The sequence below is a fragment of the Chenopodium album genome, chromosome 16 (genome assembly GCF_948465745.1).
Source record: "Chenopodium album chromosome 16, dcCheAlbu1.1, whole genome shotgun sequence".
NCBI lineage: Eukaryota > Viridiplantae > Streptophyta > Magnoliopsida > Caryophyllales > Amaranthaceae > Chenopodium > Chenopodium album.
Genome location: NC_137849.1, coordinates 49,903,039 through 49,920,751, shown reverse-complemented (window position 1 = coordinate 49,920,751; position 17,713 = coordinate 49,903,039). Strand labels below are relative to the sequence as shown.

General features: G+C 35.1%; 1 protein-coding gene and 2 non-coding genes across 5 annotated transcripts; all 3 read left to right on the top strand.

Annotated features, from left to right (window-relative positions):
• Positions 1-3,304: 3,304 nt before the first annotated feature.
• Positions 3,305-3,376, top strand: TRNAS-GCU (transfer RNA serine (anticodon GCU)). Its single transcript has one exon. It is a non-coding gene; the product is annotated as a tRNA-Ser (tRNA).
• A 1,425-nt stretch (positions 3,377-4,801) lies between these two features.
• On the top strand, positions 4,802-4,874 carry TRNAA-AGC (transfer RNA alanine (anticodon AGC)). The gene has a single exon. It is a non-coding gene; the product is annotated as a tRNA-Ala (tRNA).
• A 69-nt stretch (positions 4,875-4,943) lies between these two features.
• On the top strand, positions 4,944-17,599 carry LOC145586889 (uncharacterized). Of its 3 annotated transcripts, none has more exons than XM_081643848.1 (19): positions 4,946-6,572; positions 6,940-7,248; positions 7,395-7,610; positions 7,729-7,849; positions 7,912-8,117; positions 8,286-8,919; positions 9,563-9,627; positions 9,736-9,837; positions 9,946-10,091; positions 10,174-10,229; positions 11,457-12,121; positions 12,236-12,426; positions 12,586-12,889; positions 13,351-13,638; positions 13,734-13,843; positions 14,828-15,140; positions 15,755-16,153; positions 16,959-17,199; positions 17,278-17,599. In XM_081643848.1, the coding sequence occupies exons 1-19, from the start codon at positions 5,064-5,066 to the stop codon at positions 17,301-17,303; spliced, it is 5,901 nt and encodes a 1,966-aa protein (XP_081499974.1). In that variant the 5' UTR covers positions 4,946-5,063; the 3' UTR covers positions 17,304-17,599. The 3 variants fall into 3 exon arrangements, with proteins under 3 accessions (XP_081499975.1, XP_081499974.1, XP_081499973.1); XM_081643847.1 differs by having other exon boundaries at positions 7,395-7,613; XM_081643849.1 differs by lacking the exons at positions 15,755-16,153; positions 16,959-17,199; positions 17,278-17,599 and having other exon boundaries at positions 4,944-6,572; positions 7,395-7,613; positions 14,828-14,856; positions 14,942-15,111.
• The last annotated feature ends 114 nt before the right edge of the window (positions 17,600-17,713 follow it).

Sequence of the window (17,713 nt, the reverse complement as noted above, 5' to 3'; positions counted from 1 at the left end):
GAGAGTAATTTAAGGGTTTATTAATTACGATTTTACTTTACTGGTAGTTGGTTAATTAATTTATCTGTCTAGCTAGATGAATTAAATAGTAGATACTTTAACAACACTTTAAATTATCTCTTTTACTAAACATCAAAATAGCTTATCGTAATAATTGCTCAAATAGCACTTTTATAAAGTTAGATGAACATCTTTCAACTTATTGAACTCCGATAAGGGTCTGTTTTTTTGAGCTTAATTTCAGTTCAGCTTCAATTAGTTCAATTCAATTCAGTTTAGCTCCAACTAATTCAGTTTAGTTTAATTCACTTCAGTTCAGTAAATTAGAATAGACTCTAAGTTATTTATATCATCTAAATTTCAAAACAACAAAAAGATTTTGGTATTGTACTCAAGCCATCTAATTGCTGCTAAAAACAAAAATCTCAACAATCATCACTAGTTCACTATCATATTTAATATTAATAATATATATTGACAATTTAATATGTAAAATATTTTAAACTAGTCTTTATACTCTATATATTACTCCGTACTCTGTAGTAGATTAGATGTGTCAGACAAATTATTGCGACTAAACAGTATAATGCGAAGCTGAGTCCGGTGAGAATGTGAGATCTTTCGGTCCATTTTTACGCACCCATAAATGTACAGCCGTATCTTAAAAAGGATGGTGTAATATTTGCTGGGCTCAGCATTGAGGCACGTGTCATGCAAGATTGGTAGCTTGGGCCCAGAGTAGGATATTTTTTTTCTCGCACATCGTTACGTCAACCAAGGTACTTGCTTCTTTGGTCATGATTGTGACACGTGTTGGGCTATTTTTTCAATCATTTGATTTAATTAGTGGTTCTCATTTGTCTGACCTTAAGGTGCGGTTTTTTTTTTAATCTTTTTTCGCTTTTATGTTTAAAACTAGTTTAAGGTTCGGACGATGCCCCACATTTTGTTTGAAAAAAATGAAATATTTTAAAGTTTTAATAATATCCTGAAAACATATTATGTTAAGTTTAATAATAAAATAAAATGTACTTTAATAATATCTTGAAAATATTATTTTAAGGAAAAAAATATGGGATAAAAAGAGAGATGTAGTAGTATATGGTTTACAATTAAGTAGGGAATTGCATGATAATTACGAGTAATTTTTTTTTTAAAGCAATTGCATAATAAGTTAAAAAACTTTTAGAATCCTAAGTTAATGAAAATTTAAATCTGGTAAATATTAATTAAGTGATTGAATGACATTAATCGTGGAAAAAAAAAAACAAATGCAATAGAGTAAAGAGAAATTTATTTACGGGAAATCAATGTGGTCTAAATACAATAATGGTCATAAAAGTTGGACATTGCAAGGGTTGCGAGGGGATTCAATATGTTCTAAATATGTATATGTGGCGTCATGTCATTATCCATGTGACGCCATGTAATAAATCTCATTATGATATGGAGTGACACATGTCGCCAACACGTTGTTCCCATGAGATTTAATAATATTAAAGATTGAAATAGACGAGGGAAGACCGAAGAAATCTCATGACTAATCCCTTTTTTTAACTCCGTAGCATCACTTTTTGAGAGTAGAAAATTAGGAGTTAAACTGAAGTGAACTGAAATTAAGCTGAAGATAACATGTCCTTACTCCCATCACATACTCTGTAGACCTTATTAATGTTTTCCCTCAACATTTCTCTAGTAACAAATTGTCTAAAGATCCATAATTTTTAAAGTAATACCACTTAATAAAAACGAAGAAAGTAATGTAAAATCTAGTACTCTACTCCGTACTCTGGATATGAAGGGTGTTACGTGAAGTTTCTTGATGTCTTTGTAAGGAAACATTAGTACAATATATCTACAGGCCTATTCTCTTCAACTTATTTTCAGTATAGCTCCAATCAGTTTAGTTCATTTCAGTTTTTAATTTCCTTCTCTCATAGAATATTCAGTTTAGTTCAGTTCTTAATTTCCTTCTGTCATAAAATATTTAGTTCAGTTCTTAATTTCCTTCTCTTATAAAATATTCAGTTCAGCTCAATAAATCATAATAGGCTCTACGACCCTAAGCGGCTTTACTTGCTAGCCATTATTCCACATAATATTTCCTTTTTAGAATAATTAACACATCTTTTTAACTGTTTATCAAATAATTAACATGTTACTGTACATTTAATTACATATAAACAAAATTATACTCGTAGTAATATTAAATTGAATTTATCATATTCAGGATTTGTTTGGTTGAGAAAAAAATAGGGGAATTGAAAAGTCATAGTGGGAATTTAGAAACAGAGGTTTGTTTGGTTAGATATAAAAAGTGAAATATGTAGAAATTAAATTACCAATATCCCCTTGATAACTCAAAAGTCAAAATTTCCATAAGTTGCAAATTCCTTCATAGTAACAAACAAATTTATGCAATTCCTAGAAGATTGAAAGTGAGAATTTTAATGTAATGAAATGCAATTGCCTATAGGAAATAAGTTCCCATATCAGACAATAATACCTCAGTATAGTGCACAAACTTTTCTCACTCTCGCGTTTGTTTGTTTTTTTTATTTTTTAATTTTTTTTAAATTTTTTTTTTTATGTTATAAATTAGAGTCGCAAACTTCTCTATAAATTAAAATAATTATTTTTAAGGTCCTTATTGTGGAGTATATATTTTTTTTAATTACTTGGTATTGGAAGTGTGTCAATTATTTTAAAGTGGAGGGAGCAATTTAAAATATTATACTCCACATTTTTCTTTGTTTCGTAAACATCGTATCTTTAAGTATTCATCTTTATATATTTTTCTTCCACTACTCTAATTAGTAAATAAATTTAAGAATAAAAATAACCAACACTTCATAGTTTCTCCTCTTCCAAATTTTCTTTAGTAAAATGATTCTTTTGAGCACGTATGTGAATACAAAATTTGACCAATAGTGCAAAAAAAAATTACTACTTGTAAAGGCGTAATTTTTTAATGACAAAAAAAAAAAATTGTATGTTGATGGAAAAATAATGAGGAATTAAGGGGAGTTGGAATTTTTTTTTTTTTTTTTTTTTTAGGAAAAGGGGAGTTGGAATGTCATCCCACACAATATTTATTGAGGAAAAAAAAAAAAAGAGCAAATCAATGAGTCTATCGAACTCTAAAATATTTTGAAGAAAAATGTACTTTGTATATTTTAGTTTCATTACTCCGTTTGAGACAGAAAAAAAAAAGTTTGCGTATCATGTCATGGATCGAACACAAGATCTAGTGCGTGTAGGATAATTTACTAAATATTTAATTTTTAGTGATTTAATAATAAGTGGGTCCATAGCTCAGTGGTAGAGCATTTGACTGCTGATCAAGAGGTCACCGGTTTGAACCCGGTTGGGCCCTGTTTTGTAATTTATTTATTTATTTAAACGTGATTTAACTCATACTAAGAAAACATGTTTGATAGGAAACATAAAATCTCTCCTTCCTTTTTTTCATCATCTTGCCTTTTGATCTACTTCTTCCTCCAATCTATTTGTTGTCATTCGAATGCAGACTTACTCTTGATTAATGATCAACATAATTTGCTTAAGCTCAACTTTTAGGTGTAAGGAAAATAATAATTCGGACATCACTTAATCATGAATTGAATTTTTCCCCTCGTTTGTAAGTGTGTATTTTTCCCCTCGGCCCTATTTTGTAATTTATTTATTTATTTATTTATTTTTTTAAACGTGATTTAACTCATACTAAGAAAACATGTTTGATAGGAAACATAAAATCTCTCCTTCCTTTTTTTCATCATCTTGCCTTTTGATCTACTTCTTCCTCCAATCTATTTGTTGTCATTCGAATGCAGACTTACTCTTGATTAATGATCAACATAATTTGCTTAAGCTCAACTTTTAGGTGTAAGGAAAATAATAATTCGGACATCACTTAATCATGAATTGAATTTTTCCCCTCGTTTGTAAGTGTGTAGTTTTCCCCTCGGCCCTATTTTGTAATTTATTTATTTATTTTTTTAAACGTGATTTAACTCATACTAAGAAAACATGTTTGATAGGAAACATAAAATCTCTCCTTCCTTTTTTTCATCATCTTGCCTTTTGATCTACTTCTTCCTCCAATCTATTTGTTGTCATTCGAATGCAGACTTACTCTTGATTAATGATCAACATAATTTGCTTAAGCTCAACTTTTAGGTGTAAGGAAAATAATAATTCGGACATCACTTAATCATGAATTGAATTTTTCCCCTCGTTTGTAAGTGTGTAGTTTTCATCATCTATGTACATGAAAGATGTTGAAGCAACTGGTAATTGCGATGATTTGATTTTGTTGGAATAAGATGTGGTCTGGTCTTACGTTGGGAGCACCGGGGGGCGGGGGACTACTGCATGGCTAATATTGCCCTAACAACTATCCTAAGAGTGTGATAGATCGATAAATAGGAAAAATTAAATCATGTGGAAAGTCAATAGTCCGTATAATTGTATATGTTTAAAGTATACTAGTTTAAAAGTTTGCATTTCGATCATAACTCCCACTAAAAGCACTTTGAGGTGGGATTTCCAAAGGACCTAACCCACTACCTCAAGTCAGGTGTATATATAAGAGATCTCGTATAGATTCAATAAGATCCTTATCATTACCAGTAAGAAAAGGGTGATTCAAATAATTTATTAATTGTAAATATTGTTGTTGTTGGCTTGCATTCAATTTTTTGAGCCAAAAATATAGAGAATAGAAGGAATCCAGGTGTAGTACAAAGTATACAACTTATTAATAAAAATTAAAAATACAATTCATCATATTTCATCAATTGGGGATGTAGCTCAGATGGTAGAGCGCTCGCTTAGCATGCGAGAGGTACGGGGATCGATACCCCGCATCTCCATTTATTTGTTTTCTCTTTAATTTTTTTTTTCTTTGCTCCTAAACTAAAATAAACTCGTCAATAGTTCTACTATTGATTTCATCTAGGATCTATCAGTCAATAATTCTTCAATCTTTAATCTTCAATTTCATCCTCTGTTATGATTCCTATGAACTACCATAGCAATAATCAACCTATAATTTTTTCAATATGACAAATCATTCAGCCGCCTCACAATCTCCGCCGGCGACGGAGGAACTTGACCTTGACTCATTTCTCCGGCGACACAACGCCGCCTCCTCCGACGAAGACGACGGCGGAGACAATCGAAATTCCGACATTCTTCATCGTTCAATCGACGACATCCTCAACGATTCCTCTTCCGATTCTGATCACGACGCAATTTCGGTATCTTCTTCTGTTTCTCAAACTGAAACCCTAAATTCCGACAATAAACACTTGAATTCGACGCAAAGTAAGTATAGTTTAATACAAAGGTTAAAATCTGATGAGTTTGCTGGAAGTTCTAGTAGAAGACCGCCGATTCCGCCGCAGAATGTGCGGAATTCGTCGATTTTCGGCGGTGGAGTTAGTAGGAAGCCTGGGGCGGCGTTTGCGGCTGCTGCTGCGGCATCGAGGAATGTTCGGATGCCTCGTGCTGCGGTGATTAAGTCGAGGAGAGCTTTGAGTGTGAGTTTGGAGGGGAAGGTGTCGGATGGAGATGAATTGTTAGGGTTTGTTAGGGATGATGTGAAATCCGAGGGTGGTGATGGTGATAGCAATGTAAGTGAGGCTGTTGGAGGAGTGATTGAGGAGAGGGAGGATGGTGATGAGTCTGGCAGTGTGATGGATGTTGGAAATGGGGAGATGATTGCTTCACTGGAGAAGCAAGAAGTTTCGGAATTCGAGGATTCGAGTGTCGAACAGGTGATTGAAAAGAGAGAGCATGATGAAAAGGTAGGTAGTGAATTAGAGAAGGATGGGGAGTTAGTGTCTTGTTCTGAGAAGAATGATGTTATTCATGAGTGTTGGGGTGTGGAGAGGGAAGATAGTGTGGAGTTTGGGGAGAAGAGAATTCGGCATTCGTTAGATGATGAAGGGGAAGAAAGGAATGAGGAGAAGAATGTGGTTGGTTTGCATGAGAATTCTGTTGATGAGGGAGGTGGTTTGTCTTTAGAAGTTGAGAATGAGAATAAAGAAGAGCAGGATTTTGGGTTTGGGGTGCAGCAAGTACAGGAAAGTGAGAAGAGTGTGGTTTTAAATAGTGATGAATTTGGTTCTGGAAGAAATGAGGGCTCTGTAAGTGATGAGGTTAAGGAGCTTGGGCTTGCTGAGGATAGGATTGCTGAACTAGAGAGCGAGTTTGATAGTACAAAGACAGAGGAGAAATTGCTTCCTGTTAAGAAGCAACTAGAATTAGCAGAAGAACTTGAGATAAAACAAGCTTCTACGGGTCAGGATTGGGAGGAAGGGGCTGCTGCGCAGCCTATGAGGTTGGAAGGTGTGCGCAGAGGTTCGACTGTTCTGGGATATTTTGATGTAAATGCTGATAATCCAATTAGTCGAGCTATTAAATCTCAAGCATTTATTCGTGATTATGGTACCTCACAGGTCATTGCAGTGCATCTCAATTACATTGCTTTGGGGATGTCTAAGGGTGTCGTCGTTGTTGTGCCAAGTAAATATTCTGCACATCTTCCTGATAACATGGATCCAAAGGTTCCTGCTTTATCTTTCACCTCAGTGTTAATTTATTACATGTCTCAAAGTTTTACCTTGAGGGATGCCTGCTTACTTTTTGTTTCTGTTACCTGTATTATGCTCTGATGATCTATGAATTTGTTATGATCTATGCACCTTGTTTAGTTTATTTTGAGTGTGATACATTTTTTTTTGTTGGCTTACCCTGCAATATGATAAATTTGCTCGTAATTTGTTAATGAATATTTGATTTCATACTTGGGTTCATTTAGTGCTCTGATCATACTTCTTTCATTGATTTGAGAAATTTAATGGCCTAATTACCTATTTCACGAAGGAATCCTTTTGGCTAACATCCTATCCTATATTGTATTAACTTTTTCAGATGTTGTTGCTTGGTGCACATGCTGACCGATCCCAAGTTCCTGTAACTTCTATTTGTTTCAATCAGCAAGGGGATCTTCTTTTAGCAGGGTATGGTGATGGTCTTATTACATTGTGGAATATACCTAGGGGAACTGTAGCTAGGGTTGTCACTGGAGAGCATGCCGCACCTGTGGTACATACACTATTTCTGGCGCAGGATTTTCAAGTGACTCGCCAATTTAAAGCCGTTACTGGTGATTGTAAAGGATATGTTCAGCTACATGAATTCTCCTATATGCCAATAATTGGGGTGACAGTCAAAACACTGGTGAGCACTTTTTTTTTAAGCATATGTATTTGTTCTGAAAGTGCCTTGCAATATTTGATTGTGAAATTAGTTCTTGAAAACTGAGGCACATTATTGTGTCTTCTTGACTTGATGGACTATTGACATTTATGCTGTTGCTGAAACAGTGTCTTCTTGATGGTCAAAGGACAGGCACAGTGTTGTGTGCCTCACCACTTCTACCTGATGAATTTACTTTCTCAGGCAATACCACAGGCTCAGGAAGCAGCATAGGTGGTGTCATGGGTGGTGTAGGGGGAGCAGCCCCTTGGAAATTCTTCAATGAAGGTTCCTCCTTGTCTGAAGAAGGTGTGGTCATCTTTGTCACCCATCAGACTGCTCTGGTGGTATGAAGTCCTCATATAGCTGGACAAATTCCGTGTACTATTTATTCATACATTCATGCTTGCATTACTTTTTGTTCCTTTTCCATTATGTTGAAGTGATGAGTATGGGATGCAGGTGAGACTTAAACCTAGCTTGGAAGTCTATGCACAACTTTCTAGGCCAGAAGGCGTTCGGGAGGGTTCTATGCCATACACTGCTTGGAAATGTACCACAAAGTCACGGGGTTCCTCCACAGGTATGCAAAGATGTCTTTTTTACTATTGTGTGACAGGTGGTTAATATGTTACATTATTGCAGAAAATGTGAATCCTGAAGCATTGGAGAGGATCTCACTGCTTGCTATAGCATGGGATCGGAAGGTTCAAGTTGCCAAGCTAATAAGGTCAGAACTAAAAGATTCTGAAAAGCCAGAACTTAAAGAAAGTGGAAAGTGGACACTTAGAGTGTGTGGAAAGTGGACTCTTGAGAGCGCAGCTGTAGGTTTGGCATGGCTTGATGATCAGGTACATGTCTCTCCTCATTCAGAAGGCTTTATTTATTTATTTATAAACAATAAATAAGAACATTTTAGGCATGTTTTTTTTAGTTCATTCTTTGTTGTTGGAGGCATATATATAAGTGGAGTACTGGCCGTGGAAGTTGCCGGAAATATGACTTTTTTTCTGGCACAGATGTTGGTGATTCTTACATTGACTGGTCAACTTTGCTTGTATACAAGAGATGGGACCTTGATCCACCAAACTAGTTATGCTAGCGATGAAACTGGAGGAGATGATCTTATTTCATTTAACACGTATTTTACCAATGTGTTTGGCAACCCTGAGAAAGCGTATCACAATTGTCTAGCAGTCAGAGGAGCATCTATCTATATACTTGCACCCAGGCATGTTGTTGTTTCTCGCCTTCTTTTATGGCGAGAACGTATTGAGGTGTTGCGCAATGCAGGAGACTGGATGGGTGCCTTTAACATGGCTATGACATTATATGATGGTCAGGCTCATGGTGTTATTGACCTTCCCAGAGACTTGAACGCTATACAGGAAGCTATTATGCCCTATCTGGTGGAGTTGCTCTTTTCATATGTAGATGAGGTTTTCTCCTATATTTCAGTTGCCTGCTTCAACCAGATTGACAAAGAAGAAGAGGCGGATAATTCTCTCACAAATAGCAATACTGCATCTTCTGAAATAAAAGAGCAATTTACCCGTGTTGGTGGAGTAGCAGTTGAATTCTGTGTTCATATTAGAAGGACTGACATTCTTTTTGATGAAATATACTCAAAATTTGTAGCAGTTCAGCATAGAGGTATGTTGACACCATGTTTTTTTTTGGATATATTCTGCAATGTGTTCCAAAGCTTCTTGTTGATGACTGTTCATTGTAATGCTATGCTGCTACATGAAATGTACTTCATGCACAAATAACGTTCATGTTTGCTTTTATTGTTGAACTTTGACTACTTGTGAAAAGAAAAATGATACACATGAAATATATATATTAATGTAATCCGATTAATAATCAAATACTACTTTTATAGTAAGTTTTTCATAATAATTTTACTTAAGAATTCCGGAAATAAAAAGTGGTCAAGCTCAATGTAGGAGATGGAACACAACAGTTTTTTGTGGGCGGAACAGCTGGAAATTTTAGGCTTTCTTGCAATAGACATTTTTTCTTTGTTTGCTAGTTTTTGATATTGTGCATACAGGTAGTCGTAAGTTGTAAAATATCCTAGAGTTTGTTTTGGAGACTCGGAGATTTGTTTCTTGTTCCTGATGTAGTTTGCTGCTTTGCTGAATCGCAATATTATATTCGTTTACTTCTTCCTTTCTCACCTCTGTAAAAGAGAAAACAAAATGTGATACAAGATTACAAGCTCAATGTTTAAACTGGCCTGGATAGTAGTATTTTGACATTTGCTGTTTTCTTTTTCATTTTCTTTATGAAGATACATTTTTGGAGCTTCTGGAACCCTACATATTGAAGGATATGCTTGGATCACTGCCTCCTGAGGTATTCCTAATCCCAAATTTAAATACCTTTTCATACTTAGTTTTTTAAAATTGCCTTTCCTTGAGAAAAAGAATAATAATCTTGATTGATCTTTGTTCCCTTCCTTAGATTATGCAAGCACTAGTAGAGCATTACAACAGCAAAGGATGGCTGCAGCGAGTGGAGCAATGTGTTCTTCACATGGATATTTCATCCTTGGATTTTAATCAGGTCATATACATCTTCTATATTGCAGATAGTTGAAGCAGTTAACTTCATTTGGTAGCTTATGTTGTCACAAACCAGATCTTGTACTGATTTGAATTGCAAAAAATTTAGGTTGTGAGGCTATGTAGAGAGAATGGTTTGTATGGTGCCCTGATATACCTTTTCAACAAAGGGCTAGATGATTTCAAGACTCCTTTGGAAGAATTATTGAATGTGTTAAGAAATCATAAAAGAGATGCTGCTACTGCTGCTGTTGGGTGTGTAGCTTGGAGATGCATTCCCTTGATTTTGTTATACGTTTTGAGTATTATCTATCATTAATTAGATTATAAAATGCAGGTACCGAATGCTAGTTTATCTGAAGTACTGCTTTTTGGGCCTTGCTTTTCCACCAGGTATATATTGGTTGATTATCTGCAGGGTTGTCATAAAGATGTACTGAAGAAGATTGGGCATTGCTGTTTACTCATGTGATTATCATGGTCATTGTGATTATCGATTTTGTTGCTTCATAATAATTTCAATCTTCATGCACGGGGTTTCTTTAAAAACTAAAAACACATTTTAATTACAACTAGTGTGTGGCCTGGGTGATGCACTGGGTTTTACTTTGAATATCAATAATTATTATTTGAGCTATATAATATAAACTATATAACTAAAATAAAAGTGTACACTAATAACTATGAAACTAAGTGCTCTCAAATTGATGTTAAATACAATGTATCTAGTATATTATAATTGAATATGAAACATAATTACAAGATAGCAAAGATTGTAAAAACATTAATTTATTTTCTTATTGGTCGTGTTCAAACCTTATACTCCGTAATAAATATTTTTGTTGCCATTAAAACATGTTTATTATAATGGATGATGTGTCATACAATACATGTGAAAGGTGATGTGGCATACATCTTATACATGTGAAGGCCTGAAAGGTGCAGTGTGGCACATATTCTGTTTTAGGAACGCTTTTTAATAGATAAGTATAGATTTCCTTCCCGCACTTCTCATTGGACTTAATGAATTTATGTTTCACTGGGATGATCGTCTCAGGATGGAGTATTGTTTCAAGGAATACATCATCCAAATAATGACCACTGGCACTCTTCTTTTTTGTCTATTCAATGGGATACTTTGTGATACTGTCTGAATATGTTTTTGGTATTGACAAAATACTATGATAGCTTCATTGTTTATGATTTCTCACACAGTTGATATTCATTGCTGCTAAAGAAAAGAATGGTTTATGTTTATGTTAGACTTCACTTGTTTTTTCTCATTTCTCATTGCTGTCATGTAAGGTTTCACTCCGTGTATGGCTGTCACTTCAGCTATTGCATCCAGACTCTGCTGAATAAATGATATTGATTTCCTAATATTCAGAGATAAAATTAATGACAGATATAGGGTAACAAAACATGGGATATTTTATAATAATCTTCTCTTGTTAATATATTTAGTTTAACAGTTGACATCCTCAAGAAATTTCTGGGGAATTTCCAACAATCTTGTGATGATTTAAAGTTTCTTCTCCCCATTTGGCTCTTTTTATAATTTTCTTGTGATCACATGACTTCAACCGTGTATCATGAAATATATCTGTGTCTGTTATGCAGGACATGGAAAACTCCCTTCTGAGCGGCTCCCTTCTCTTAGGATGGAGCTTTTGCAATTTCTGCTGCAGGATTCTGGTGGCCCAAAGTCACAGACAGGCGCTAGCTTAACTTCAACTGGAGCTTTCCTGAACTTGCATTATCTACTAGAGTTGGATACAGAGGCTACATTAGATGTTTTAAGAATGTCGTTTCTGGAGGATGGGCAATCCAGGCTTGATAATTCTCTGCCTAACTATTCAGATGCTACTGATGACAATCCGATTGAAAATGAATTAATTGCTGGTGATCAGGATATGTTGGTTCAGAAAATTGTTGATGCTCTAGTTATTGTTCTTGATGTAGATATTTCTCAGTCACTCAGATCTACGGGCAATGATGATGCTAGCATGGTTGTATGGCCTTCAAAGAAAGATATAGGTTTTCTCATTGAGTTTGTGGCTAGTTATGTTGCATCTAAAAGAGCTAATGTATCAAAGAGTGTGTTGAGCCAAATATTGGAATACCTCACTTCAGAGAATCATCTTGCACTTGATGACTGTGAACAGAAACATGAATCTAAAAAAAGAAGGGAGAAAAAAGTACTTGCTCTGTTGGCCGCAGTTCCTCAAACAGAGTGGAATGCATCCTATGTCCTGCACCTGTGTGAAAAAGCTCAATTTTACCAGGTGTGTATACGCTTTGTGTTCTTTTATGTGGTTTCTTAGTAAAAAAAGAAACATGCTTGACATTTGAAATTACACAAGATAGCTGTATAGTGCTGACTATCTTCCCTATTTAAGGTTTGTGGCTTAATCCACACCATCAGACACAATTATCTTGCTGCTTTGGATTGCTATATGAAAGATGTGGATGAACCAGTGCACGCATTTTCATTTATTGATGGTATATTACTGCAGCTCAGTGAAACTGAGTCTGCTGCTTTCCAATCATCAGTCATTTCTCGGATTTCAGAGCTAGTCACTTTGAGCAGGTAGATCTTATAATGGAATCCTAAAGTTTATCTCACTTTGTTTTGTGGAGCATGTGAAATGTTTTGATGTTGTGGAATTAAACAACCATTTGTTTGTTCTTTAGCTGAAAAAAGAAATTTTGTTTGTTTACTTATTGTTTTTTGATCTGGCATTTTCAGAGAATGCACATTTTGCTTGGTGATTTATCACTTGAACAAAGAAAGGGGACATATTCTCTCTAATCTTCAATCAACCCCAAGAAGCCTTTTCCTTTATCTTAAGACTCTTTTTGAGGTTTATCATTCAGGCACCCTCAACTTTTCTTGTATAGAGGGGGATGGTATCTTTGATGGTCCCTGGGGCAGACAAAATGATGGGAATATTACTCTGGATGCTTATCTAGAAAGAATTTCTGAATTTCCGAAAATAATACAAAATAACCCCGTTGAAGTGAATGATGATATCGTTGAACTATACCTCGAGGTGAGTCTGTTCACACATCCTTCCTCTTTATTTTATTTATTTATATATATTTTTTTGGTTGGAGGGTTGGGGGTGTGAATGGAATATATGGATTAAAAAAACGGTTGCTTGCTTGCTTGCTGTGGCCTGTGGGCCTTAATGTTACACTTACTATTTTCTGCTCTTCAATCTGTTGTACTTACTCTTATAAGGTTCCTTGACGTGAGTTATCTGCTACAATTTTTTTGCAATTACTAGGATTCTTCAGTAACATAAATATCTAACTCAAATTTGGCTAACATTACTAAGTATCATATGCTACCCAACTATTGCCACATTTTTTTCTCTGCATCTACAGACTGTTCTTTGTATTGTAGCTACCTTCAGCACAAAGTGTTTTGGCTCCCATAAGTATTTAAAAACGGAGGGAGTATATTAAATTCTTATTTAACCAGATTGTGTTTTTTTTTTCTTCCCTACAGCTGTTATGTCAGTATGAACCTGATTCAGTTCTCAAGTTCCTAGATACTTTTGAAAATTATAGAGTTGATCGCTGTTTGTTGTTGTGCCAAAGATATGAAATCGTTGATGCTGCTTCGTTTTTATTAGAAAGGGTCGGTGATGTTGGAAGTGCTCTTCTGCTTACCCTCTCTGGACTCAATGATAAATTCATCATGCTTGGTACGGCAGTGGGAAATACAATTTCAGACATGGATGTAGGCAAATATATACATAAGGATTGCTTTGCTGCTGCTTTGGGGTTGAAAGAGGTGGTTAGATTTTGTATTTTCTATATAAAAATGTTCTTAATGTTGTTTATTGCATCAGATAATAAATTAATAATGTGATATCTATTTCCTTGCAGGTACAAGACATTAAAAAAGTACTACATTCATGTATTGGCCTTTGCCAACGCAACTCACCTCGTTTGAATCCGGAAGAGTCTGAATCGCTTTGGTTCCATGTGCTAGACTCGTAAGTTCTGTATCCTTTTGTCTATTAACAGCTCATAATTGTTTGGTTCCTTGGATGCTTTTTTTCCCCTTGAAAGTTGATTGTTGTGGAAGTCATTTTGTCCTTCCTGTTGACATGACTGAACTGTGCAGCAAGTAAGATTAGGTAATTTTTTATTATCGCACGACAAAAATAATAACATGGCACTAAATAAGTGTATATTGCAACTTATATTAGTGCATCTAGGTCTATTTCCAATTTGCTTCAGTATCTCAGTAAAACATTACTTCGTAAAAGAAAAGATAAGGATTTTCCCTCTGGATTTTAACTATTCCCTTGCCAGATGAGGAAAAAAAAATTACATTAGGTGATGCATGTAAATGACTAAATGGTTTTAAAATAAGTGAATTGGGACATCTCAATTCTCAAATAACACTGATCAATATGCGATGGGTAAGGGCAGCTTAGCCATTGCAGGGATAATATAATTAATTTAAAATTTAGATCTGTGAAAAGATATTGAGAGCAAGTTGCAAACAATTAACATATATCAATAGTCAAAAGCAATAGCATGTTATGCCTCAGTTGAGTAAGAATTGGATCTGAATTTTGTTTGCATGAATTAATAGATTAGGAGAAACAGGATGAAGAGAGAAATTTACAGATTATGTTGTATGGTGGAGCTTAGTGGTCTGGGAGGCGGAGGAAAGAGATAGTGCACTTAGAAGTATCTATTATTTTGGATTTTTAAATTTTTTTTTTTTTTGGCGGAGGGGCGTTCAGTAGTAGATGGGTTTGTTGAGAAGAAAAATGAGATAATTATTGCAATTAGTAATTGTGTTAAGTAATTGATGGTACAAATGCGATTCTTTGTTTTTTAGGGGAGATGATAAAATAAAGAAATACTTGTAAGATTTAAAAAAAAAATGAAAATATGATCCTTATATTTCTGAAGAAGCTTCACATGCTATCTGCTAGGCGGTAACTATTTATATTTGCTCTCAGGTTTTGTAGACCCTTACTTATTTCTCAAGGTAACTCTGAAAATGGTATTGCAACTCAGTCTTCAAACTTTAAAGATGACTTGGAGGCCAATTCCATCTCATGGACGATTTACAGGACTCAGAAATGTGCTCCTGTTCTGAAGAGAATATTTTCTGAATTTGTCAAGGAAATTGTTGAGGGAATGATAGGATATGTTCGCCTTCCATCTATCATGGAAAAACTCCTGTCAGATAATGGAAGCCAGGAATTTGGTGATTTTAAGCTGACCATATTAGGAATGCTGGGAACATACAGCTTTGAGAGGAGGATTCTGGTAAGTACATTTTGCCATTTGAAGTTTAATTCTTGGTTGTTGAATTCCTATTTATGTGGCTGTATTAAAGACATTTACTTTCAGAATTCAGATTATTGAAAGTAGTAAGAGTATCTAGAATTTTGAATTGTTAGGCATAAATTTTGTGTGAGACTGTTAAGGATTGATTCTTAGAGTTTCAGGTGTTGAATGGTATGTTAATAAATCCTCATCGTTTATTAGGTGGCCTAGTAGATAAGGATTCATTTTTACTACTGACCTAGTGACCTATGGGGATCTAGCACCTCGAGTGGAGATAGCTAGCCCACTTACATCTCTGTCAGCTTAAAACATCTATTTTTTTTCCTTTCTCTCTCTCTCTTTTTTTTTTTTTTTTAAATGTTTAAGGATGCTTAATTTAATTCTATTACAGCATCACCTGTGCCTGCTGTCCTTGTTTACACTAGCTTGAAAAGCATGAACTTTTGGGGCCATTATGCTTCTACCATTTATTTTTTTTGTTGGGGGAGGGGAGGGGGGGGGGGGGGGGGGGGGGAGTAATAAACACACGTGACTTGATTCCAGTTCTGACTTCTCTTTCAATTCACTTTTCACCTATATTATAATGCTTTCAGGATACCGCCAAATGCTTGATAGAGGATGATACATTCTATACTATGAGTTTACTCAAGAAAGGTGCTTTAAAGGGTTATGCCCCTCGAAGTCTTCAGTGCTCTATATGTAATTGCTCCTTCAAGAGCTCTTCAAATTCTGGAATCCGGGTGTTCAATTGTGGTCATGCAACCCATATACAATGTGATGTTCAGGAGAATGCTACAGGTAGTCAAAGTTCCTCTGGTGGATGTCCAATATGCGTGCATAAAAAAAAGATTCGGAAAGCAAAAGGTAAGATGGCAGAACTAGGTTTAGTGAGTGCTTCACCATCTACATCCCGACGAGCGCAGGGAACAAGTATTCTTCACCCTCGTGAACTGGATGTATTTGAAAACTCCACTGGCCCTCAAACTTCAAGAGTACGTATTTTGTGTATTTTCTACCTCTTTAAGTTTTTTCTGTTCTATTTCTATATGATAAGCTATCAAAATTTGATTGGAGCTATCTTTTGTGACCAGTTGGCAGTTGTCATGAATCTTACCTTGCAATTGCACAATAAGAACCAAAACAAATCAATGTTCCTGTAACAATTACACCTGTCATGTAATTGGTCCTGTGCCCATGCAAGGATCATTAATAAACCTCACTTAAGAGTTCCACAATCATTTCACTTGTGTTTTTTCTGGCATGAAATATAATGCCTTCAAAAAAAAATTATGATGTATTTACCTACTTGAGACTGTATATCTTGAACAGACAAATTCATCCCCCTTTTTTGGGTCTTAGTTTAATTCCTATCAGGCTATAGTTAGCTGATCAAAAAGAATTTACTGCTATAGAAGTAATAGAACTCATCCTCACATAAATCATTCTCATCCATGTTTCTGTTACCTCTTCATCCATTGCATTTCAAGACTTACATCCTCTTGTTATCTAGAAGATAGCCCCTCCCAAGATTTCCAATCCCAGCTACACCTTTAATAGCTGTTATGATCCTTCTCATCTCATCTTCTCTAGAATTTCTACAACATAATTACTTTTTAACTTCAAAGTATTTATTACTCATTTAAATTTACACTTAAATCATTCTCATCTAGGTTTATGTTACCTCTATTCCCGAAGCATTGTCTATAACAGCAGCTTATCTGTTTAGCATTGATTTTGCTCATTTTGAGTCGTTCACCGGCACTCCAAATTATCTTATCCTGTCTTGCTATACTGCAGTTTGAGATCTTGAATAGTCTTCAGAAGAACCAGAGATTGGTTACTTATGATACCATGCCCCAGCTGAGGTTAGCACCTCCATCTGTTTACCACGAAAAAGTAAACAAAAGAAATCATTTTACAGCAGGGGGAAGTAGAGAAGGCTTGATGGATTCTGAAAAGCCTAGTAGAAATAAGCAACTCCGAGATCTCAAAGTAAAAGGCTCGTCAGTTAGGTTCCCTCTCAAATCAAAAATATTTGGTAAGTTTATTGTTTATTCCTCCATATCATGTTTATTGGCTATTTACGCTGCTAATGCATGGTAAGAACATGCTGCAGGCAAGGAGAAGACTCGTGTCAACTAACCATGCTGCTAGTGTTGGGATCAAGCTCGGTACATTTCACTGGTCATATTGAATATTTATTAACATTTTCACATATTAGTATCCACCTTCTGATTAACTCATTTTTGTTTCAATATCGTACAGAGTAGAGACATCAATCCCCCTGTCCTTGTAATCAATTGTATCCCTGTATATAGCTATTCAAGTTAGGTAGACTAATAAACCATATTTGGGAATGAATTCATTGTAATATCTTCTTAGTGTTGATTTTCTAATACATTAATTTTTGGCAAAATTTTCACTTTTGCATTTTATTTTATTGCTAGTACTCGAAATTCTCTTCACTTCTGCATTTGCAACCTTGATTTCTGATAAATTTTATATGCTGCAATCAGCTTTTGACCTGTCAATCTTGTCGAGCAGGTTCTGCA